The sequence below is a fragment of the Papaver somniferum genome, chromosome 2, assembly GCF_003573695.1.
Source record: "Papaver somniferum cultivar HN1 chromosome 2, ASM357369v1, whole genome shotgun sequence".
NCBI lineage: Eukaryota > Viridiplantae > Streptophyta > Magnoliopsida > Ranunculales > Papaveraceae > Papaver > Papaver somniferum.
The window spans coordinates 215499954-215525052 of record NC_039359.1 but is presented as its reverse complement, the minus strand read 5'-3'; the positions used below and the strand labels follow the sequence as shown (position 1 = coordinate 215525052).

The 25099-nt window shown below is 35.9% G+C and overlaps 1 protein-coding gene, 3 non-coding genes and 1 pseudogene across 4 annotated transcripts; 4 read left to right on the top strand and 1 right to left on the bottom strand.

The window, feature by feature from the left end:
- Positions 1–1502: 1502 nt before the first annotated feature.
- On the top strand, positions 1503–1573 carry TRNAK-UUU. The gene has a single exon. It is a non-coding gene; the product is annotated as a tRNA-Lys (tRNA).
- An 11429-nt stretch (positions 1574–13002) lies between these two features.
- On the bottom strand, positions 13003–14023 carry LOC113352839 (F-box/kelch-repeat protein At3g06240-like). Its single transcript, XM_026596605.1, has 2 exons — positions 13218–14023; positions 13003–13069 (listed from the first exon to the last, which is right to left on the bottom strand). Exons 1-2 carry the CDS (start codon positions 14021–14023, stop codon positions 13003–13005), a joined length of 873 nt encoding a protein of 290 aa, XP_026452390.1.
- A 337-nt stretch (positions 14024–14360) lies between these two features.
- On the top strand, positions 14361–24872 carry LOC113352838 (annotated as a pseudogene).
- Positions 19807–19878, top strand: TRNAK-UUU. The gene has a single exon. It is a non-coding gene; the product is annotated as a tRNA-Lys (tRNA).
- On the top strand, positions 23197–23268 carry TRNAK-UUU. The gene has a single exon. It is a non-coding gene; the product is annotated as a tRNA-Lys (tRNA).
- Positions 24873–25099: the final 227 nt, after the last annotated feature.

Genomic DNA, 25099 nt, shown 5'->3' with positions numbered 1-25099 from the left:
AGTGTTGCTTAATGGTGAGTACGGCCAGTACTTTCCTACGTTAAATTTAAAGAAGTCCCATTCCCCATTCCCCCTTTTAATGCAGTGGATACTGAATATTTCAATGTCAGAGTAGTACAGTTCCACCCTTCCTTCTGTGGCGAAAACAATACAGTCTGAACAAGTCGGTATAGAGGTGAAAGAAATGTCAGACATGTCATAACACCGAGGAAAATCTGGAAGTATGATGATCTCTCTAATGAACGGATTGTAGAAGAATAATTCATCATATCTTGACATTAGTATCTGCACCCACTGAATAATCAAGTTATCTGCACCCACTGGATTATGTGTATTTTCGTTTAGTTTCTAAAGCCAATCGACAGATAATGCCTGCAGTAAAGTCTACAATTACGTCTACCCAGATCTTAAAAACCACATATATATCCCCATGGCTACTGTTCTCCAGAGATAACGGCTCCACTGTCTACAGTTTAGTAAACCCGATGCATGAGAATGAGAACTACCTCATCAACTTCTCCGAATTGCTACTAGGAGCCACAATACGTTTTCAAAATGGGGGTTGGCTACTAATGTCAAGATATGATGAATTATTCTTTAGGCAATCCCCATTGATAACCAAAGCATATAACTTACCTTTAAAACACTGAAGGTACTTAACCTCACACATGTCTCCATTAATTGTTTCAGAAAATAATTGGGTTCTCCATTGTTTTTCTCCAGGATGGCAGAATAAAAAGGTGCAACTTCCATAGTTTGAACATGGTTGATACATAATTAAAACTAATGGATCACTATCATTAGTACTATCAACATCCTTACTAGCAGCGTTTCTAGGAGGTGATGATAGGACACAATCAAGCATATAATAAGGCTCAATAGTAATCCATTTGAGCAGACTTGGTAAGTTAATTCTCTCTAATGTTAAAGGGTTCCACAGAAAACAATCCCCATATTTACAATTTGTCATTGAGTTGAAATATTCATCTTTAACATAACACAAGACAATTAACCAACCTTGATGAGAGGGTTTCTGCCAAAAAGATTTTCCACTCAACTCGTGTATGAAGAATTTTCTACAGTTTGTGTTATCAGGTTCAAAAATATTATCCAAAGCATGACATAGCTTACATTCATCGTATGGAATAACAAGCCAAGGTCCTGAATTTGGTGGTTCTGATGTTGCTTCCCATTCCTCCATCACACGTATAAACGATAGACACCCTTTAGAATTGAGAGAAGAATAAAAGGGTTGTATATTTGCTGCTGCTATAAAGATTACGGCATAAAAATTTGAGAGAGGTCTGTTTTTTTCTCTTTCACGAGTTATATAGGACGTATTTAATTAATTAAGTTAGGAAACTTTAGCTGGTTTAGGAAATCCATTGCTTGTTTACCAGTTTACCAAGGTTCTTAGAGTCGAGTTAGGAAAGCCATTGCTTGTTTAGGACAATGATGAGCCTTTAGTAGATTTATATTATTTCAGTCACTAAGCATCACAAGCCGACTTAGCTCGTGGTAGAGCGCGTGACTTTTAATCCCGTGGTCAAGGGTTCGATCCCCTTAGTCGGCGGCGGATGTTCACCTGTTTCTTCTTTTTTTTTAACCCTCTCGCTAATCTTTTTATTTTCTTGGCACGACTTTTCTGAGAGGACTTATATTTGGATTTACACCTCGTTAGTCCATACTCAAGGCATCGCAATATAATTAGTCAATACAATTAGTCAATGAACGAGCCGGACGCATCAGGGTGTAATTGGTCTCTTAATTTAAATCGTAGAAGATTGTACGATGTGGAAATTGTGGAATTAACTAGCATCATCTCTATTTTAGATGCTGTCAGTTTCCGTGCTGATGAAGAAGACGAATTGGTGTGGGTGGGAGATAATTCAGGTATTTTTTCGGTTAAATCTGCTTATGATAATGACGGGTTGATCAATAATGGCTCCTCCTTTCCTAGTAAGAAAGTCTGGTCTCGTGCTTGGCCTCATAGGACTGGATTTTTTCTTTGGCTGTTGGTGTTAAACAAGTTACCAACTATTGATATTTGCGCTAATTGTACATGTTGATTTATCTCATCCCTCTTTCTGTTCTCTTTGTAACACGACGATTGAATCCAATATGCACCTATTCTGGAATTGTCAATTCTCGGCTCGTGTTTGGAGTTACTTATTTACTCATGCTGATTTGGTTAAGCCTTCGCCCGGGTCGATGATGGACATTTTCCATTATTGGAAGCGTTTTGCTTTAAATCCAGGTGGCAGGGAGCTTTTGAAACGCCTTCCCGCTAGTATATGTTGGAACCTGTGTATTGAAAGAAATGCGAGAATCTTCGATGGTAAAAAACGTAATGTGGAGGCGATTATAGTAGAGTCGAAAATCACATCTCTTCTTTGGGCTAGATGTCTCCCTTCCATGTCTGGTATTAATCTTCACGAAGCTATCTGTAATTGGAAAATGATGTTTTTTTATCCTCCTTAGCGTTGTTCTGTTTGGGTTTTCTTTTTCTTGTTGTGTTTTCCCCCTTGTTTGGTGGCTTAGCTGCGTTGCAGCCGTGTACTCTTTGCATTCCTCTTAATATATCTCTTTATTTACCGAGCAAAAAAACAATTAGTCAATGAACATGAACGCAGCATATATAATCCATCCCATACTCAAGGCATCGCATTCCATAGAAACATTTATGTGAATAACATGATTGGTATTTGTTTTGTTAGTGTTACACATAGGATTTGAATCCATTGACACGTTTTAAAGCTAGAATAGTTGAAAAAAATGTTGTTTTATTCCGCTGATCGAGCAAGTAGAGTTGGCTTACATCTATCTTGTGCTTTACAATAGGTACAGAAATTGAAAAGAAGTGTGTTTAAGTATGTGTACTGTGACAGAAAACTGTTGCCTAGTTGTGCTTCTTCATGTGTTGCACCAATGAACATTTTCCTTTCTGAGAGCTGAAATCTTTTTGTTTAGCCTTAATTTATTACTTCATCAGTCTTAATCGTAAAATCGTGTTTTGGATTATGGATAAGTAAACGTGAAGCTGGAAACAGATTGCATGAGGGCAAATATTAGTCTTCTTTGCTGTTTTTGTACTAGTTAGTTATCTCTATCATTTTCATTGTAAGATATGGGTAGTAGAGATAAAATCAGTTTTGCAGGATTAATCTATATCCCGGAGTACTAGTTTGTGGAATTTGGTTGCAAAGGTACACTATTTACAGCACAAATATGATCCTAAGAGTAATAAGTTGGGAACTCTTGGAAACCTAGTGTCCATAAAATATTATTGCAAATCGCATTTTAATGGAGATAATTATAAAAGGGAGTTATCCAAGGGATTCGATAGTACATTCTCAGGTAATTCGTCTAAACCCATAAAGCACTAAAATGTCTAGAAACCAAGTATGGTGCAATTGAATTGGTTATAACGTTTTACTCTTGTATTATGAAAAAAGTGGAAGAAACACCTGAACTTATCTCACAGTTTTACTTGTTAACTACATCACGTGCTAATGATAAACGACTTATTTAATTTCTGTTTAACTTTACAGTGTGCTCATACCTCTGACTGCAGTCTGGAGATAAGGCTATGGTCCTGTGTTTTGTTGAGTTTAGTGATACAAAGTGTGCTTTGACTGCTATGGACGCTCTTCAAGGTTCGTATAGTATGAACATATTATTCAAGAATTTTGCAGATTGGCTACCTTAATGTGCACTGAAACCCTTCTGTTTAACATTTAACACACTGATACTGTGTGCTGTGATTTTGGATGTACTCTGCAAGCTACTCATGGTTATGTGGTCATTGAAACTTCAATTTATTGATTGTATTGCACTGATTAGTACTCAAAGAGACCCACAATCTATTGTTCGTCAATATAAACATTTATGCTGCATCAGGCATTTTATCCTTATATTATTGTCTTGTTTATTAGAGTTTCCAATTTAGAATCATTTTTTTTTTGACAAGTCAAAAAATATATTGATAGGAAAAAACAAAGGAATTGAGGGTTTTGAGATCTTTTCGGTATACATGATCAATGTCCAGATATGAATCCTACTCGCAAAACCAAACCGATACCCTAATTTGTGAGCTCGAAAGTAAATCCCTAATATCCAATTCTGCTTCCGATTTCCCTCTGCCTATTTTCCTTTGTTTTTACAGCACCAAGAAACGTCTGTTGCCGGGTCCCTCTGCCTATTCTTCTTCATTCATACAGCACAAAGAAACTACTGCGTTTACTCTTCTTCCTATTCTTCTCTTCTTTGGTTTTTACAACAACATCCAAACCTGTTTTGTATTCTTTTTAGCTTTATTCTTTGTTTTTTTTTTCAGGAACATGCGTAGAGAACAAAGGAGCTTCCCGATGCTTATAAGGAGTATAATTGCTTGATTCCAATACTGTTGACTGATTTGCTTATTAGAAACCCTAATAAGGTAAGATTCATTTTCTTATCTCATTGATGAAATTCTATGGCTGGTGTTAAAATTGGGTTACTTAAATATACATTGAAAGTCACTAAGTCGGTGAAAAGCCTTTTGCAATTTTATGAACTTAGTTGGGGAGAATCCCTTTGTTTGTCAAAAAGAAAAAAAAAAGTCCTAATATTCACTCTAAAATTTTCTTAAGAGATTAAATCCTGAAACATGATAATTTGCGAAAGCTTGGGTTAAGTAGAACATTCATATTTTTGATGTTTTCAGTATACACTTATATGTGCAGGAAGTAGCCATGAAAATCTATCACAAAAAATTGATTAAAAAATTGATTCAAGAATGATAGATTTTGATGACAGTGTTATAGGTTGCCTGAAGAAACAAGCTTCATTTGTTTTTAGTGTTTGAGAATGTTTATTATAAACCATTCATGTTGGGCTTTGTACAAGATGCTGAACTCAATGGCCCTAAAAACGAGTGTCTCTGCATCTGAATATTTTGAGAGAAATGGCAGTTAAAGTTTGGGTGATGTTATTGTATTTTTTGCAGTCTTGGTTCTAAGAAACCACAGTTTAAGTTTATAAGAATACATGGTCTAGGTAAATTAAACTCAATATAAGAACATTCATATTTTTGATGTCTTCAGTGTACACTTATATGTGGAGGAAGTAGCCATGAAAATCTATCACAAATCTCGGTTCATAAAAAATTTATTCAAGATTGAACTCACAGTTGCTAATCCCTGAATTGTCAATTTATGCAAGTGGAATTCATACTTCTCGCCAATTCTTGCATGTAAACTGTTTTCAAAAAACTTTTAAGTAAAACTTATGCTTCAAATTTTTTATGTGTTGATTACAATGTCCTAATCTCCTTTCCTAGAAATTTCGTCTGTGCTAATTTGAGTATAGGATTACTAACTAATTTTTGTTAAAGATGAAACAAATAAGAGCTTATAATCTTTTTATATAAATATGGTAATAGGAAAAGTAAACTTGAAAGATGTTCTTAAATATGTTCACCACCAGTTAATGTAATTAAAGTAAGTATTTTTGGTCTCAAAGCCGGGAAGCAGGGGCTCCATTTAGATGCCATTGATGCTTTGATAGCACTTTAGCAGCAAACATACTGTTGCATATGTATCCAAATACTTTTTCGAACTTTTGATGTGTTCGAATGTGATATTTCATTGTGTTAAATGCGTGTTAGGTTGGTGTTTGTGAATGCAGGTTTACATTCCTTTCGCGTAATGAATGATATATTAAAGGAGTTGAAATTGGACTTTTGCTACTTCATTTTTTTGTGTTTCTCATTGAAAATTGTATGAAGAATGCTTTGTTTGTGCTTATTCATGTTCGGATGATTATTCTGCACCGTTGATGACCTTATAATTTGTGTACGCTTTTTAAATTTTTTATTTTTAACTGACTTGGATTGTCATTCTACGCAGAAAAAATATGAAAAAGCCAAGAAGTCACCCTGTCCAGTATGTGAGCATTGAATCGACTATGTTGTATCTTTCTATTGAATGTAGTTGGTGCTGCTTATTAGTAATGGCCATGAATGCTCAAGTAACTGCGGGTATATATGACAAGGCATGGGCCTATTTTGAAACTAAATATTTTATTAATTGGTTTCAGCTGGTATATATGACAATGCAGTAGGTAGAGAAGTGGAGTGAAAACTACAAGTTGTCGTTATTGTTGATTCTTCAGCTTCTCAAGGTACATAGACATTTTGTATTGCAGTTTCCATGTCTTCCATTTTAACAAAAATAGGTTTGAGACACATGTCATTAGCACTTACAATGAGTACTAGCTAGCGATCCTGCCATGAGTTTGAGGAAGTAATAGGATGATAAATATAGATAGCGCGTTAAATATGTCTAGCAGGTTGTTTTGTACTTCGTTCACTTATTCATTTTAGTTTGTTAATTTAGTGTTTTAGCCAACTCTTTGTGTGTGCGTGCTGTGTGTGTGTGAAGACTAAAAGTCATTTGCATACATTGTTGAAATGACCAATAATCAATGTATTTTTGTTCATGTCATAAACATTTTTAGGTACAAATACAAGTGCAACTAAGAAAACAAGAAAGTGTGAAGCTACGGATTCGAAGGGGGACTGATGAGAAGATAATAGATAAGCCAGCAGAGGCATCACATGGGTAACAATGTGTTCCGGATTGTGCCTATTTTGCTTTCTTATTCAAATTAAGTAACATCATTCATTCTGCAAAACGGCATATGGGGCTCCATGAATTACAGGTTACTATCTAATCTTTATGACACTAATTTATCTTAAGAACTTCATTGTAGATCGAGAATAAGAAAATTCCAAGTATTCTTTACTGTCTTTTGTCGACACGAGGTTGAAGTGTCGCTTATGATTAAGTTGATTCTTAAAACATTTGTTTGGCGTCACATCTCACAAATATGAAATGAAGTTTATCATGCCCCACGGAGCACTGCTAAAGATCCAAGGTTCTCTCCTTGACGACTTCGATGTATATGTTCTTATGATCGATCTTCATGTAAGTACTATTTTAAGATATACTATCTCGATAATATTATTCAATATAAATGTTCTTATTACGTGAAAAGCTGCAGATGCATTTGGAAATTATTTGCCTCTATCCACAATATGGAAAGCTATTCATGTTATTATGGCGTACACCAAATTGGTACTGCTTGCAATTACTTGATGTTGTTAATTATCTATGTTTATTTTGTTTCCAGATTGATTTATTTGCAAATGTTAGCAATCAATTATAAATCCGTTTCTTGCTTACACAAAATATTTTGTACTTGCATATTGTAGAATACACGACCATTCCCCTTAGATACCATCAATTCTTAAACTCTTAAACTGTTATCAACGCTTATAATAGTTCAGGCTCCATAGGGTATACAATGGATGATGCCATAGAAATCGTGGAGTTAGTGGTTAATGTTTTTGTTGCCAGTTCATTATGGTCATACTCGGTATGTTCATCTTGATTATTCTTTGGGACCTTATTCTTTAGATAGATTGTTTTTTTTTCTTTTTTGTTGAATGTATTTTGTTTCTTTGTTAGGTGAGCAAATACGAATACAGTCCGTGGAGAGCCCAAATAATGTTAACGGAATGTTTGATGCTGCAAAGTACTCTGAGACAATTATATTATAAGAAACAGCGTTGCGAGATAGAAGCACAAAATTGTAGAGAGATGGAAGCAGAAGAGTGTTATAAGAGAGAAGCGCACATGATAATTAATAGAACATTTTCAAAAAGTAAACAATTCCATCCATCTTGGGAAGATGTTTAATATCTTATAAGAACTGTCTTCTCCTTCGTATTGGGGATAGTTCTTATGTGATTCACAGGTTAAGCGGGATAGCTTAAAGGGTTCAAGCTATTCAAAAAAAGACTCACCATTTCCCTTAAAGGGTTCAAGGCTGTTAGATCTGGTTTTAACACGATCTAACGGTAAAGAAGCCGTTTAAGCGGGATAGCTTTCCGTAAAATGGTGCGGGACAGCACTGCTCTAATTGCATTGCTTGTGCAGCAGTCCAAGAAACCCACCACGTAAATTTTCACCGACATAAATACTAATGCCGCATCAGCGACATTTTATTCTGGTACTATTTATTTTTTTCTATTAGAAATTTAGAATCAAGAACTAAGAATTGTGTATTTGTGTAGGTTATAGGTTCGGTGTCAAGAATCCAGAGTCGCCAGCTTTGAGACCCCAGTCATAAATATCGTGATGAGCGAAGGAATGAATCACATGATGACCCAACGGATGAATCTCACGATGAGCGAAGGGATCGACACCAATCGACGGTGAAGTGTCTACGATCATAGCCATTTCAAATCAGATATTCGCTACCGATTAAAAGTTTCACTGAATCAGAGCAATAAAATACTTAGGGCTTGTTTGGTACAGTTTTGAAAAACAGTTTTCAAAAATAGTTTTCCACTGTTTTAAAAACATACCTTTTTTTCCTTGTTTTCATTTTCTAAAAATTGTTTGGTAAACTGTTTTTGAAAAAAAAGGAAAACCAACTAAATCGGATCAAATGTAAAGATTCGTCTAAGAGATAGTGATATTAGTCATGACTCACTTGCAGTCATTCCCCATCTCTTACTTTGTTCTGAAAAGAAGAAAAGAATAAAGAAAAGAAAAAAAGAGAAAACACAGAAAACAATAATTTGTTGTTTTCATTTTTTTGTTTTTAAAAACAGAAAACAGATAGAAAACATTTTCTGAAAATGTTCTTACCAAACGCGTTTTCTCCTGTTTTCTGTTTTCTCTGTTTTTAAAAACAGAAAACTGTTTTTGAAAACTATACCAAACAGGACCTTAATTTCCCCTTTCGAATATGATTTTTGGCATATTCGCGCTTACAATGAATCCTTGTACATAATCTTACTGAAACTTAGCTAAAAATTAAAAGATTATTGCGGTTCATCTTCTGGAGTGAACTCATTTTTTTCGCAAATATTCTTAAGTTCTAACATTTGATCAAAATAAGACCGGTCAACAAGTTAATCCATTTACTTTGCTAACTCTGTGATAAGGTGTAGATGCAAGGCACCTAATAGGAGATATTGTTCTGCTTGGGAGTGTACCAAGATCCCCTTACATATGGATCACTATAAGAAACTTAATATATTGCAGCACCCAATGGTTATGGCATAAACCCCTACTAGTGTCGTGATAACCTACGTAGCAAGAATTCTGTTGCTGCACTCAATCTTTATTGCTGCAGCAAGAAATTATACTTTTTTGCCACATTCTTTTCATATTGTTGCTACAGTTGTGTGGCAAAAGTTTCATTTTGCAGCAGTAAATTATAACTTTTACCTGCAGCTGAAAAATACCGTGGCTAAAAAAATTCTTTTGCAACACCTATATTGAAGGTGTGGCAATATATGGTGTAGCAATAGCTAGATTTTCTTGTAGTGGATTGGTACACCTCCATGCAAAATGGAACCTGTAACGACTCGCAAGCTCGCCAACTCTATTTGACCAATCAAAAGACGATTTAATCGTTAATGACTTTATTAATTAAATACAAATATTAATTAATATAGATTCAATGAAACAAACATTAACTTGAACATGAAACTAGTACCACTAGGTAGATCTCGAAAAATTACTCATAATGGACTACTTGAACGCGTCATCCGGACACTGAACGGAGAAGAAATTATCAAATTAGTATAAAGGGTAAAATTATCATTTTTGCGGGTAAAAGCTATTAAAGCAACCAAGATTTTTCTCAGGGCACTACCTATCTCAGATATTAGATGCTCATCTTATGGATACTTGCACGGCTGCACCTGATCTTATGGTTGTGACTTATAGACCAAATACCAGGCTACATGCAAATTAATTGTAATCGATTCTCTTTCTCATATCACTTTCTATTTATTTTCCCTTTTTGTCTCCTGGAATTCATATAATTAGGCTTTACAAATAGTTTATCGGAATAGGTAAATAAAGAAGATGAAGACACAAGAAACGAAATGGATCAAAAATTACAGATATTCAACTTTAGGAAAATGAATAAACCCAAACCTAAATAAATCCAAACCTATGTAAATTTGAAACGATTTATATCACAATGAGAAAAAAATAAACCCTAAAGCTGACAGATTTTGTAAGATTAATCTGATTTATTTTGAAGTAGAGATACTACTTAGTTTTTTTGAAGTCGTGTTCTATTTATGACTACCGGATATAATATGAAAATATTCGAGGATAATGACATGTTTGGTAAACAAATCCCCAATATATCTTCTTACTGTTAGCAAAAATACATCGGATCGATTTTCCGCAAACAACTACAATATAAGAATCGAGGAATACATCTAAACACATATATTTTTCCGTGCCATTAGAGTAAGCGTTAAGATCTAGTAATTCAAATAAACTATTACAATAGATGTGACTAAATATATTTAACTGTCTTCCTGTGCATAACAATAATGTGAAATTATATTCAAATGTGAGATAGCTTCTTCTCCAAAATTTGAATAACTAATGGATAGTTGACTTTGTTCTTCTGGTTGATATTCCAACCATAGAGAATATATTTACGAACTAGATGAATCTAGATAGAAGTAAAAATAGTAATAAAAAGTCAAAGTCGAAGAATCGTGGCAAACCCCTTAGTCAGCTATTACATACATACTTCATCTTTTTATAGCATGCACAATTGCGCATACATAGTTCGTCTTTTTAGCCTCCTCTAAGGTTGTCAATGGTACTTAATGGAACGAGTGTAGCATATCCGAATCCATTAAGAATATTCACATATTCGTATCAGATAATTATCTATCGGAGGGTAGAAATTCATTTTCGTGTTTGAATCTGCTAAGAATAAGATTAACGGATATCGAATAATCCGATAATTTTTTAAAAATTATATACGAGAAAGAATATTGTAATTAATTTGGTTGTGTGTTTTTAATCACTCTTTCTTTTTGTGGTTCCAAAATTGCACACCAAATTAATTTTGATGAATTTTTTATTCTTTCATTACTTTACGAAAAAATCATCCAATACAAGTAAAAAAAAAGAATCAAAAGTTTAACGTATAATAGTAATAGTTTTATATACATATGTATATATACTTTATCAGATACCTGATAAATATTCTATAGGATAGCAGTATTCTTGTATCCGTATCCGATAAGGAGAAATTATCCGGTAAGATATTCGTATCTGTATCCATATCAGAAACTTCCAATAATATCTGGACGGACATCAAATATTCGGTTATCTCGTACAGGCCTGTCTTCCTTTCTTCTCTACATACTTCTCTGGTTCTAGGGGTGAGTATGTGGCCCGAAATTCGTGGTTTCCATCCGGCCCAATAACAGGTTTTGCATATGAATGCCCAAGACTGTTCACTAGTGGATTAGATGCGGATGCAATTTTTGGGATCCGACAAATTTTAAATTGGATGTGGATGCACTTTTAAAATCCGTAAGTCATCCACATCCGTTAAATTTAAAATACTTATAAGAGTTTTTATAATATGTGACGTGATGTTAATTATGTATTTTTAATAGCCCACCATATAGCGGATTTATGTCTTCATCATTTTCTTCCATCAAACTTTTAGAGTTTGAGACGTAAAATTAAATCATATCCTTCTCTTGTATTTTCCTTGATCGGTCATTATTCAATTCATTTTTGTTAGTTTCACTTTTTTAGTTTAAAATTTTAATTATAAAAGAAATTCAATGGATCATCCGCATTCTATCCGTCCATTCATCAGATGGACGATTGAATGCGGATGCCATATTTGAAATCTGTCATCGAATTGAACGCGGATGAGGCAAAAACCGGCCAATACCGCCCCATGCCCACGCGCCTACCCGGTTCCCCTCTCAATCTCATCAATCTCCCGAACTGGGCCTGGCTGAGTAGTTACAGGTGATTATTTACAGGCCTAGTTTGGGTTTCAAAGTATAAAAATCTGAAGTTTTTCTTTTGCGTAACAAAAATAGAATTACAGCGACGGGAGATCCTTACTGGAGATTTCCCATTGGTGCTCTGCCACTATTTTTCTTTATGAATCACTGTTTTTCCTCCGGCTGCAGCTGAAAAACCCCATGAATTCTTCAACTTCCACCTCTCGAATCCCAGAGGATATGGGATTCAAAAAAAATAATCAATGTTTTTCCCATGAAGTCAAAAGCAAAAAACTCGGAGCGAAAGTATCGAATGAGAATGAAAATGATGTAGAAATTACATCACTATTGATCTTGCGAAGGCTGTAACTCTTGTTCGTATGGAGGTAATGATAGAATGAGACATCATCATTGGGGTATGGTGTTAAATATCTACCTTGTTCTTCTTCTTCTTCAAACTCTCATCTATTAGTCTTTCTCTTTTCCCTATATAAGTACCATTGTTGACTGACACCAAGCTTTCAACATAATTCTCTTCTCAGGTCATCTCTAAACCGCGGATATTCGGTTTTCTAGAAGTTCAATGTTAGGATCTTCACGGACCGCCGGATCCTACTTCCGGGACCCGACCACATAGTACTGATATTGTCCCCACTTGACCACCTGTTGCAGCAGGTGTGGGGTTTTAATCTAAAAGGTCTCGGTGTTATGTAAGGAGATGCCCAAGCTTATTAGGAACCACATGTACTTCCTCTTATTCCATGTGGGACTATCCTAACTATACATATGTGGTTTATATCGTGCCACATACTCCAATGATCTCCACCTTGGCGAGATTAAACCACCTCACCAATCCACTCATACTCCACCATATGATCACCGTCCGTATATGCTACCCATCGAACATGATTATTGTCACTACGCGCCTTGGTACCCTACTCTACCTTGAGCACAACCTTGCCCACCATAGAACCCTGCTCCACCTGAGTTAATTGGGTGCGGCATTAACTCCACCTTGAGCGCCAGCTCTACCTTGGGCCTTGCCTGCTCCACCTTGAGTCTGACTCCACCTGCGCCGTACCGGGTGACATCCACAACCACTTCTCCATTCGGACAATAGCCTCAACCATAGGCTCTCATACCAGTTGTTAGGATCTTCACTGACCGTCGGACCCTACTTCCGGACCCGACCGCATAGCACTGATATTGTCCCCACTTGACCACCTGTTGCAGCAGGTGTGTGGTTTTAATCTAAAAGGCTTCGGTGCTATGTAAGGAAATGCCCAAACTTATTAGGCACCACATGTACTTCCTCTTATTTCATGTGGGACTATCCTAACTATACATATGTGGTTTACATCGCGCCACATACTCCAACATTCCATTCACAGGGTCGTATAAAACTAGATCATCTGTATCCAGAATCTGAAGCAAAATCTCACCATCCTTAAAAGACCACACAAGCCTCACAATATCATAAGGAGAAGTAAACACTCTATAGTTAATGTTATAAAGTTTTGTCCAAGATTCTTGAACTCCATATTCTTGCATTACCCAGACATGAAATGTCTCATCAACATGGACGAATACACATAGGCGCCCTTCCAATGCTCCTATACTCACCATATAACGGTCATCACCCAACATTTCCTCAGCTAGTTGCATCTCTCGGAATCTCTCATCACTGATATCCAAAGAAACTATAACCGTGGAGTTAGACTGCTCCTTGACACGTTTGTCGCCCCACCAATGAAGAGCTCCATTGACAAGCACCCCAAATACTGCCTTTCTATAAAACACATAAGGGATAGGTTCAATGTTTTTCCAAGTGTCCGTCCCCAACGTGTAAACTTCGACGAACCAACGACCATCCTTTACTCCGTTATTACAGTCTTCATCACATACTCCTTCAGGGTCTATCATATTCACCAGCTTATAATCATCATTCTTGGCATCATAACCAAAAGCATATACGTCATGTCCGACGTACATATATTTATTTGGTGATCGAGGTGCGTCTTTGTATTCCATGGTGTCCGGGTTCCAAAAACCGAAGCAATTGTTTTGATGATTCCAGATGCATATAATACCATTACAAGAACCATACAGCTCAAAATCAGATGGTAACGCGAAATCCATTTCAACAAGATCATCTTCATTATCATCATAATTTTTCATTGTTAACGGTGTTAATAAATCATAGCTTATGGAATAAAGTCGATAACAACGCTTCATATAATTAAGACTTCTAAACATTAGGCTACATTTGCTTCTTTGAATAGTAAAATCAAGGTGCAATTTAACAAAATCAGGTTTCGAAATTACTGCTAACCAAGTTTTGGAGACACACTTACATACAAATGTTGATTTTGCTGGTAGCCTTACCAAGATTTCATGGAAAATCTCCTCTGGAATTTTGGACATATAAAAAAATTGCATCTCTTTTCTTCTGATATCTTGTGAGCATTCCCTTTTTGGGGGGTTTTATTTTAGGTGAAGAAGACTAGTTTATGAAATGAAATGGAGGCAGTATCAGTTTTAAGTGATATTCAGGGTTTTCTTCAAAAATATTAGTGTTATGACTGACATGACCTTCCGAAACTGAACAGTGTTACACATGTCAATGATAAATGGGCTTAAAATCATGGGCCATCCACTTATTATTGGAACGATTTTTTTGGGACCATGATTTTTCTTGGGAGACTATGGTTTTATTTTGGGTAAAGACATTAGAAGTAAATCTAGGTCACCCCTTATCTAGATATTTATATTAATACCTAAATCACCCTCCTGATTAATTTTTTGGTAATGATTAGTTAGTGTTAATCATAGTTAACGTAGTGATTAGTAAAATGATGAAGTTAAAAATAATTAATGAGATTAAAAAATCAGATGGCTTTTTTTTTAAAAGAAGAAGAATTATTGAGAGAGTAAAGTTGGAGAAGATGAAGAAGGAAAACATGAAAAACAAAGAATTTTACCAACCACAACCGAAGGAAGAGTATTTGGGTACCCAGGTATGTTTCAAACTTAGATAATGTTGGTTGAATTGCTCCAAATTTTCAAAAAACTGTAAATTTTTAGGGTAGATTTGGGCTTGTTCGGTTAACCATAGGTCAACAACATGTAACCGAACACATCTGAAAGTGTAGTTCGGTTACCATATGTCAAGAACATGTAACCGAACACACCTGAAAGTGTAGTTCGGTTACATTTTCCAAACACGCAGGTTACCGAACTCGCTCGTTAATGGAGGTTTTGGTCGTACAGTGCAATGTTCGGTTACCTAGGATAAAATGGTAGGTAGCCGAACTTTGAACTTGACAATTTATTTGAGTACATCTTGTGTGTTCGGTTAGTTCGCAAACTTCAACGCGAATCAACCGAACCGAACTTATGAACTTTAAACTTGACAATTTATTTTGCGAACGAACCGAACTTATGGACTTGTATTGTTCTAATACAAGGAGTTCGGTTAAAAGTATTTTTTTACGAAAATCAACCGAACTTTGAGTTCGGTTAAGAAAAAAATTATTTGTGATAACCGAACTTTTTACTGAAAAAAAAACTCCATTAAACCTCTCTGCAACTTCCATTTTCAACTCATTTTGATGATTAGTTCTCATTTATTCAACCAAAAACGAATGACAAGTAATGGGTTTGTGAGAACATCTTTGTTAATATTTTAAATTAAGTTATATATATAGTGGTGGTGGTGGTAATCGGAGGTGGTGGTGGTAATCGGTGGTTGTTGGTGGTGATAATTGGAGGTGGTGGTGGTGGTAATCGGCGGTGGTGGGAGGTGGTGGTAATCGGTGGTTGGTGGTGGTGGTGGTGGTAATCGGCGGTGGTGGGTGGTGGTGGTGGTGGTTGGTGGTGGCAGTGGTAATCGGTGGTTGGTGGTGGTGGTGGTAATCGACGGTGGTGGGAGGTGGTGGTGAGAGGAGGTGGTGGTTATATATATAGAGAGAGGTGGTTATTGTGTTGGTTTTAAATTAAATTAGGTTAAGGGTAGGTTAGGTTAGTCATTTCAATGTTCTAGGACACCCCTTATAACTATTGGGAAGGTGGCCTAATAATAACATGGTCCAAAAAAAACCATAGTCCCTAAAAAAAAAAAATCATTCTATTATTGTTCATCAAAGTTTCATCATTCAGAGCTTCTGCATCTCCATTTTTTTTCTGGTTTTAGACGGTGAAATCTTGAGAAATGGTGGAAATAGCAAGGTGAAATCTTAAATTCAGAGCTGAAACCCTAAACCCTAACTCATCATCTTCAATTCACTCTCTTCATCTTCAAATACTCGAAATTATTTCTCCTTACACCACTGATTACATCTGGCAACCTTTCACTCTTACTCCCTCAAACCCTACTTCTGAAACTCCTCACTTCCATGGAAAACCCAAATACGGTGATAATCTTGAAGATGAATGGTTCATTATATTCCTTCTCTTTGAAATCTCAAGAAGAATCAGTCAACTGTCTATTCAAGTTTGGGATACTGACGGAGAATTTCTTCTAATTGGAGCTGCATTTCATCTGCCCAATTGGCTGAACCCTGAAACAAGCAGGAATCGGGTTTTTATTAGAAGAGGTGAGCTTAATATTCTACCTAAACTGAGTTTTGCTTCAAACCCTAAATTGATTGATGTTTTACGCTATATTGGATTGGATTGCATTGCATGATGACGAAGTTAGAGCACCGGAACCGGTTCAATTAGCGATAAGGAATATGATTTTGGAGTATCCTGATAGAGCTAGGTTGAATATGCATCGAGTTAGGGTTCCGGTTTCTATAGCCAAGGTTTTGATAAAGATAAAGAGTTTTTATGATAAAGATATTGATTCGATGAAGTATGCTGCTCGAATGGAGAAATTCATAAGTGGTGGAAGTAGCGACGAGATTGTTTATGGGCAATTAGTTCAACAAACTTTTCAAGCACCCAAGTGTTATCCAATGCCGTATAGGAATGATGGTGCTGTTTATGTTGAAGCTGAACTGGGTATGAAAATAGCATGTGGGTTTGAAATGATGTATCAGCAAAGACCCATGAAAATTTGGATGGTAAGCGAACTAGTAGTACTTGGGAAGCTTTAAGAGAGAGCTTGGAGAGTAGTGGGTATTTTAAAGAACTACTTCCTGGGTCAAAAGAATATCGTCACCTCATGGAAAATGCTCAAAAATATTATAGAAACAGTTCTTCCTTTTCCCAGGCAAGTGAAATGATGAGTGCCCCAGTTAGATGTATTGACGAAATCTTTGCTTTGCCCCACTCCTCTGAAGAGTTTAAGTGTCTTGAGCTTCATCCTTCAGATAATGATGCTTGGCTTTACGATGGTGAAGATGAGTTAAAATTGGCCATGGTAGAGAGAGAGAAAGAGTTGGAGCTCTACGAATTAAAGCAAAAAAAGAGTCAAAAGGAAAAAGAAAAGAAGGATGCGGATCATCCTGCTGAAAGTGCCGTAAATGATTCCGATCTTGGTGATATTGTAAATTCAATGCAATTATTCGTCCAAAAGGTTTCGAGCTATGAGGGCGCAGAGGTCCCTACAGACAGGAACTCAGACATGGTGGATCTTGACGTAGAACGCTTTATTGAAAGACATTGAATCTGTAATGGGTAGATTTGGTGGCCGTGATGTTACTGATATTGAAGAAGGATCTTCTTCAGATATGGATACAGGGAATACTTGTATGGGCACTTACTCTGATGCCTTAAATGAGGGACTAAAGTCTACTACTCTGAAGTAAAGTTTTGTCCGTGCAAATGCACAACCATCTAAAACAAATATTGAGGGATCATCATTGTCAAATGTGGAAATGGAAGCGGAGGATGAGGAGTTGACACCAGTTGATGTTGATGTAAATTTAGTGAAGCGCCTCCTTGATTCTTTCTCTTCTCAACAAGGTTTTCCTGGACCTGCTTCCAACTTGCTTGGTCTAATGGGGTTACAACTCCCTCAACCTGAAGATGATGCTACTACTCATGCTGCAAGCAAGAAGGATTCCAAATGAACCCTTCCACATCTTATACTTGAACTGAAACTCACAGTTTTCTAGCCTTACGGTAAAAAACCATAAATTTTTGCTCGTAGTTTCTTTTAAATCCTTAATTTTGTATTAACTTTCTTAAATTGCAGAATCAATTTTGTTTTTCTTGAATTTGAGTTTTTACTTATTACTAGTCTTAGATTTTTCATGGCAAAGAAGTAAATCTGAATCTAAGAAACAGATAGTGTGAGAGCAGATATTAGTGTACTAGTAACGTAGCTGGTTTCACTGTAAGTTTTAGGTGGTAGAGGTAAATATCAGTTTGTTGTGAGAACTACTTTGTGGAATTTGTTAATGAGAAGATGATAATTATGAGATACTTTTGGTTTTTGGAAATGTTGGTACCATTGTTTGCTTTTGTATACAAGATTGTAGTTTTAGATCAATATGCATAATCGATGCAGTTGTATTTTATATGTCATAGTCCATTGTGATTCGCCTTGAAAATTAGAGTGCTTGGAATTATTATGCACTTATTGATAGTTATTTTCATTCTGTATCATATATGCACTGTGATCTAATGAGTGATAAAATGGATTTAATTACTTCATCAGCTCACTGTGGGTAGGTCTCTCTTGCTAAGTCATATAGGGATACATTTGGTATGATTCTTCGTTAAGCTGTCGAACATGGTTTGGCTTTAGTTTCCACTATTCAGCTTGAGTTTCATGATATATGTATTACTCTGTGCCTCTATTTTTGAACTTCCAGTTACCAAGAGTCCAAGACCCACTTATAGACCTTGTCCTTTGCTGATTTCTCCTGTTGTTTTGATCTGTGAATCTTATTGAACAGAAAGTGTTCCAAGATCAACTTTTCCTGGCCATTTCTGAAGCATCTTTTTTATCACCTCATCACTAGCAGAGGAGCCTTTTATTGGCTTTAAGTTGTCCACTGTGGAGCCTGAAAGGTATGTCACTTTAGGTATTCTTATTTTTGCATGCATTGTTTCTGTATCTTTATTATAGTGCAAGATTCGGTTCGATAAACAAATCGTCACTTAAGCTATGAAATGAACATAGGGAGTAGTTGTTATAATGTCTTCTTACTGTAGGAGCTGAAAACAATTTATGTATTACATTGTACTCATAATGGGATTGTTATACTTGATGATTAAAGGTATGCATTATACTAGAAATAAGTAGGGAACTCTCGGAAACCTAGTGTCATTAATTTGATTCTTACTGCAAATCACATTTTGATGGAGACAATTATAAAAGGGAGTTGTCCAAGGAATTCGATAGTACATCCTTAGGTAATTCTTCTAAACTCATTAAGCAATAAAATGTCCAGCAACCAGGTATGGTGAGGTTGGAATTGATTTTAACTCTTTCCTCTTATATCATGAAAATATTGAAGAAACACCCATACTGCAAAGTAGGGAACTTCTGAAAATTGCAGTCATCCTCACTCTCCAGTTGAGTTTCATAATACTCTCCAAGAGAATCTTGTGTTTTACTTGTTATACTAGAAGTTTTTTTTTCAATATCTCTTTAATTTTACTCTGTGCTATACCTGTGAACCTGTTGAACTGCAGTCCAAAGATAATGCTATGGTCCTGTGTTTTGTTGAGTTTAGTGATGCAAAATGTGCTTTGACTTCTATGGACGCACATTTTGTGATTTCTTAAAATGCAGTTGAGGGGAATCAGTATGTGGATAGGCATGTTGGTGCTGTTGTTTAAGTCTCTAGGTTTTAGGTCTAAAATCAGCGAAGTTCATAAATTTCCGCTAATTTCAGGCCTTCCGAGTAGAACTTAGAAGCTTTTATGAATCATGATGCAGTGCAGACGATACGCAAAGCACACCGGAAGATCCAAGGTAGACAGACTATCAAGAGTGGTATAAAGACGGTCATATCAATTGGAAATGGAAGTTCCACCTAAGGAGTACATGTAATTGCAACCGAGCCGACTTAGCTCAGTGGTAGAGCGCGTGACTTTTAATCCCGTGGTCAAGGGTTCGATCCCCTTAGTCGGCGGATATACACCTACACCTGTTTCATCTTTTTTACCCTCTTGTTAATCTCCCGGGCCTGGCTGATTACTTGCAGGTAATTTTGGCACGACTTCTTTATAGGCCTTGTTTGGTTCTCATAAGGATTAAAAATCTGAAGTTAATCTTTTCTTTTGCAGCAAAAACTTTAAGCGGGGAGTAGTAGAGAACAAAAGAAATTAGTGATGGTAGATCCTTACCGGAGATTTCCCAAAGGTATTCCTCCAAAAAAGAGGTATTGTACCTTATTACCCTAATTATTATTTTTTTTTGTTTCTTTCAAATCCCTATAAATCTGTATAAAATTTTGTTAAATTGCAAAATCAAATATATTTGGGGGGGTTTAGAAAAACAGACGGTATGATTTCTTCTTTAAGCTGTCATTCATGGGTGATTGTCTTTAATTTTAATGATTCGGCTTTAATTTCTTTTAGTCCATACCTCTAATTTTCGAAAGTATCAATTTTTGTGGAGTTGAGTTTATACTCAAGGCATTGCAATAAACACCTTGTCAATGAACATGAACACATCGCATGTAATTCCATAGAGACCCTTATGAGGATGACATGATTAGTGTTTGTTTTGTTAGTGTTACACATAAGATTTGAACCCGTTAACACCTTTTAAAGCTTGAGTTGTTGAAAATATTTTATTTATTTTTTTGCATCATTTTACGTAAGTAAAGTGGCTTGCATTTATCTTGCGATTTGCAGTAGGTACAGAAGCTGAAAAGCAGTGGGGTTTAGCTATATGTACTGTAACACAAGACTGTTGGGTAGTTGTTCTTCTCATTGTTGCACTAATGAACCCTTTCTGTGAGCTGCAATCATGTTGTTCTGCATTAGTTCATTACTTTGTCAGTCTTAATCGTAGAATCGTGTTTTGGATTATCAATAAGTAATGGTTAAGCTAGAATACAGATTGTATGGGGGCAAATATTAGTCTTGTTTGTTTGCTGTTTTTTTACTAGTTAGTTATCTCGATCGTTTGGTTGTAAGATATGGGTACGTTGGGTGATAGAGGTAAAATCAGTTTGGCAGGATTAATGAATATCCGGAGAACTACTTTGTGGAATTTTATTGCAGAATAGCACTATGTACAGCAAAAATATGATCAGAAGAGTAATCGTAGAAAGAATCATAAGAAGAGGGTAGCTATGATTAAGCTCCATTGCTTACTTTTGTATAAAGCATTGTAGTCACTGATCAATATGCATGAACAATGTAGTGTATCTCATATGTCATGATCCATTTTTGCTATGTAGTAATAATATATCATAAAATTTGGTTCGATAAGCAAATCATCAGTTAAGTTATGAAATGAATATAGGGAGTAGTAGTTATAATGTCTTCTTGTTGTAAAAGCTGGAAACAATATATGTATTCATATTTATCGTTGCAGTCGTAATGGGTATTGTTATACTTGCTCATTAAAGACATCCATTATACTTAACATAAGTAAGAAACTCTTGGGAACCTAGTGCCCTTAAAAAACAATCTTACTGCAAATATCATTCTCATGAAATCGATCAGAAAAGGCAGTTCTCCAAGGAATTCAACAGCTCATTCTTAGGTAGTCCAAACCCTTAAAGCAATAAAATGTCCAGAAACCTAGTATGATGCAGTTGAATTGTCTATAACTCTTTACTCTTGTGTTCTGAAAAGGTGGAAGAAACACCCATAGTGACCTCATAGTTTACTTATTAGCGTATCATATGCTAATGTTTTGCGTAATTCTTTTTAATTTTACTCTGTGCTCATACTTCTTTTGAGTTTTACTCTGTGCTCGTTCCTGTGAACCTGTTGAACTGCAGGCACTTCAAAATGTTTTTTCTTGAATTTATCATCAGATATTACCATTACGACCTGGACCATATGGTTTTGACGATCCTTCCCTAGCATTTGCTGGAATTGCATCGGGACCAAGGTTACAGGGACTTCCTGCTCCTTTAGAAGAACATAGTTTAATAAGTCAAGAGGTGGGATGTTGCACTTGGTGACCATCCAGATACTATAGCAGAAATGAGGCTTGCACTAATAGTATCTGACTATATGAGGCGTTCAGTAGTAAAAGCTGATGATGTTTCAGCTGATAAGCCAAGTATGACTGTACACGAAGAGAAGTATCTTGTATCCTTTTGAAACTTTATTGAACTGTTTAGTTTATGATTTGTATTATACTTGATTGCAGCTTATAATATACCCTAGTTTATACATCATCCTTGACTCATAAGTAAATATTTTTTCGACCTTTTATTGGCTTTAAGTTGTCCACAGTGGAGCCAGAAAGGTATGTCACTTTAGGTATTCTTCTTTTTGCCTGCATTGTTTCTGTATCTTTATTATAATGTAACAACCATTTATAGCAAGATTTGGTTCGATAACCAAATCGTCACTTAAGCTATGAAATGAATATAGGGAGTAGTTGTTCTAATGTCTTCTTACTGTAGGAGCTGAAAACAATTTATGTATTACATTGTACTCATAATGGGATTGTTATACTTGATGATTAAAGGTATGCATTATACTACAAATAAGTAGGGAACTCTCGGAAACCTAGTGTCCTTAATTTAAATCTTACTGCAAATCACATTTTCACGGAGACAATTATAAAAGGGAGTTGTCCAAGGAATTCGATAGTACATCCTTAGGTAATTCTTCTAAACTCATTAAGCAATAAAATGTCCAGCAACCAGGTATGGTGAGGTTGGAATTGATTTTAACTCTTTCCTCTTATATCATGAAAATGTTGAAGAAACACCCATACTGCAAAGTAAGGAACTTCTGAAAATTGCAGTCATCCTCACTCTCCAGTTGAGTTTCATAATACTCTCCAAGAGAATCGTGTGTTTTACTTGTTATACTAGAAGTTTTTTTTTCAATATCTCTTTAATTTTACTCTGTGCTTATACCTGTGAACCTGTTGAACTGCAGTCCAAAGATAATGCTATGGTCCTGTGTTTTGTTGAGTTTAGTGATGCAAAATGTGCTTTGACTTCTATGGACGCACATTTTGTGATTTCTTAAAATGCAGTTGAGGGGAATCGGTATGTGGATAGGCATGTTGGTGCTGTTGTTTAAGTTTCTAGTTTTTAGGTCTAAAATCAGCGAAGTTCATAAATTTCCGCTAATTTCAGGCCTTCCGAGTAGAACTTAGAAGCTTTTATGAATCATGATGCAGTGCAGACGATACGCAAAGCACACCGGAAGATCCAAGGTAGACAGACTATCAAGAGTGGTATAAAGACGGTCATATCAATTGGAAATGGAAGTTCCTCCTACGGAGTACATGTAATTGCAACTGAGCCGACTTAGCTCAGTGGTAGAGCGCGTGACTTTTAATCCCGTGGTCAAGGGTTCGATCCCCTTAGTCGGCGGATATACACCCGTTTCATCTTTTTTTCCCGGCTGAGTACTTGCAGGTAATTTTGGCACGACAAAACAGATAGTATGATTTCTTCGTTAAACTGACATTCAGGGGTGGTTGGCTTTAATTTTTAATGATTTTTAAATTTTTAATGATTCCGCTTTCGCTTCATGATATTTGCAGTAAGTCCATACCTCTAATTTTCGTATGTATCAATTTTTGTGGAGTTGAGCTTATACTCAAGGCATTGCGATAAACACCTAGTCAATGACCATGAACACAGCATATGTAATTCCATAACATGATTATTGTTTGATTTGTTAGTGTTACACATAGGATTTTGACCCATTAACACCTTTTAAAGCTTGAATTGTTGAAAAGGATGTTTTTTTGGGGGGTAGAGCAAGTAGAATGGCTTACATCTATCTATCTAGCGATTTGCAATAGGTACAGAAACTGAAAAAGAAGTGGGTTTAAGTAGGTATACTGGGACACAAGACTGTTGCGTGATTGGGCTTCTCATGTAATGAACAATTCCCTTTTTGCGAGCTGGAATCATGTTTAGTTCATTACTTAGTCAGTCTTAATTGGAGATCCGTGTTTTGGGTTATAAATAAGTGAAAGTGAAGCTAGAAAACAGATAGTATGAGAGCAGATGTTAGTCTTGTTTGCTCTTTGCTGGTTTTGTACTAGTGTCTTAGCTCATTTTCACTGTAAGATATTGGTGCATTTGGTAGTGGAGGTAATTAGTTTGGCAGGATTAATTTATACTCTGGGAAACTACTTTGTGGAATTTGGTTGCAAAATTGCACTATTTACATCACAAATATATGATGAGAAGACCATTCGTAGAAAGAGTAATGAGAAGAGGGTAGCTACGATTCGGTTACAATATTGTTGTCATAGATCAATATGCATCAACAAGGTAGTGTATTTCATGTCATAATCCACTATTCCACTTTGATTCACTCCGAAGATTAGAGTGCTTGGAGTCATTGTATACTTGTATGCATTGTGATCCAATTAGTGAAAGAATGGAACTTCATTGGTTTATTGTTAGTAGTTACCTCTTACCAAGACATAGGGATACATTTAGGCGTGATTCTTTGTTAAGCTCTCAATCATGGTTTCGCTCTGATTTTAACAATTCAGCTTCGGTTTCATGATATATGTATTAGTCCATGGACTCCGTACCTCTAATTTCGAACTTCTTTTTTACCAAGTCCCACTTATTCTATGTTGTCCTTAACTGATTTTTCCTGTTGATTTGATTGGTGAATGTTATTGAACAGAAAGTGCTCCAATATCAACTTTTCCTGGCTAGCATTGTCTGAATCTTCTTTTTTATCAATGAAGTTCAGCCGATACGCCAAGTGCCCAAGTGCGCTGTTTGTAGATGGACTTCCAAAGGATCGTAACATTAGACTCCGTATCAAGTCAGATGTCCTCTGGATCTGATAATTCACTGAATCAGAGTAACTAAAAATACTTACTTTTTCCTTTCACAAATTTTCAGCATATTCGTGTTTTCCAGCAAATGCTTGTACATAAACTTACTGAACTTCATTAAGAATTAAGATTGTTGGTGTTGTAATCTCTGACATTGAACTCATTTTCGCAATTAGTTTATAATAAACCTAGTAATTTAGATTAAAGTTAATCAGGAGGATTCAGGACCACCACCATGTGCATTATTTGTCATTACCTTATCTGCACCATTACTTAGATTAAACTACTACTTTTGTTATGAATATAGTCGGACATTCTTTTAGCTCCATGGATTAAGTCCCAATAATTACACATTCATTCAGATCCACAACAGATGCTAATGTCAAATTGTC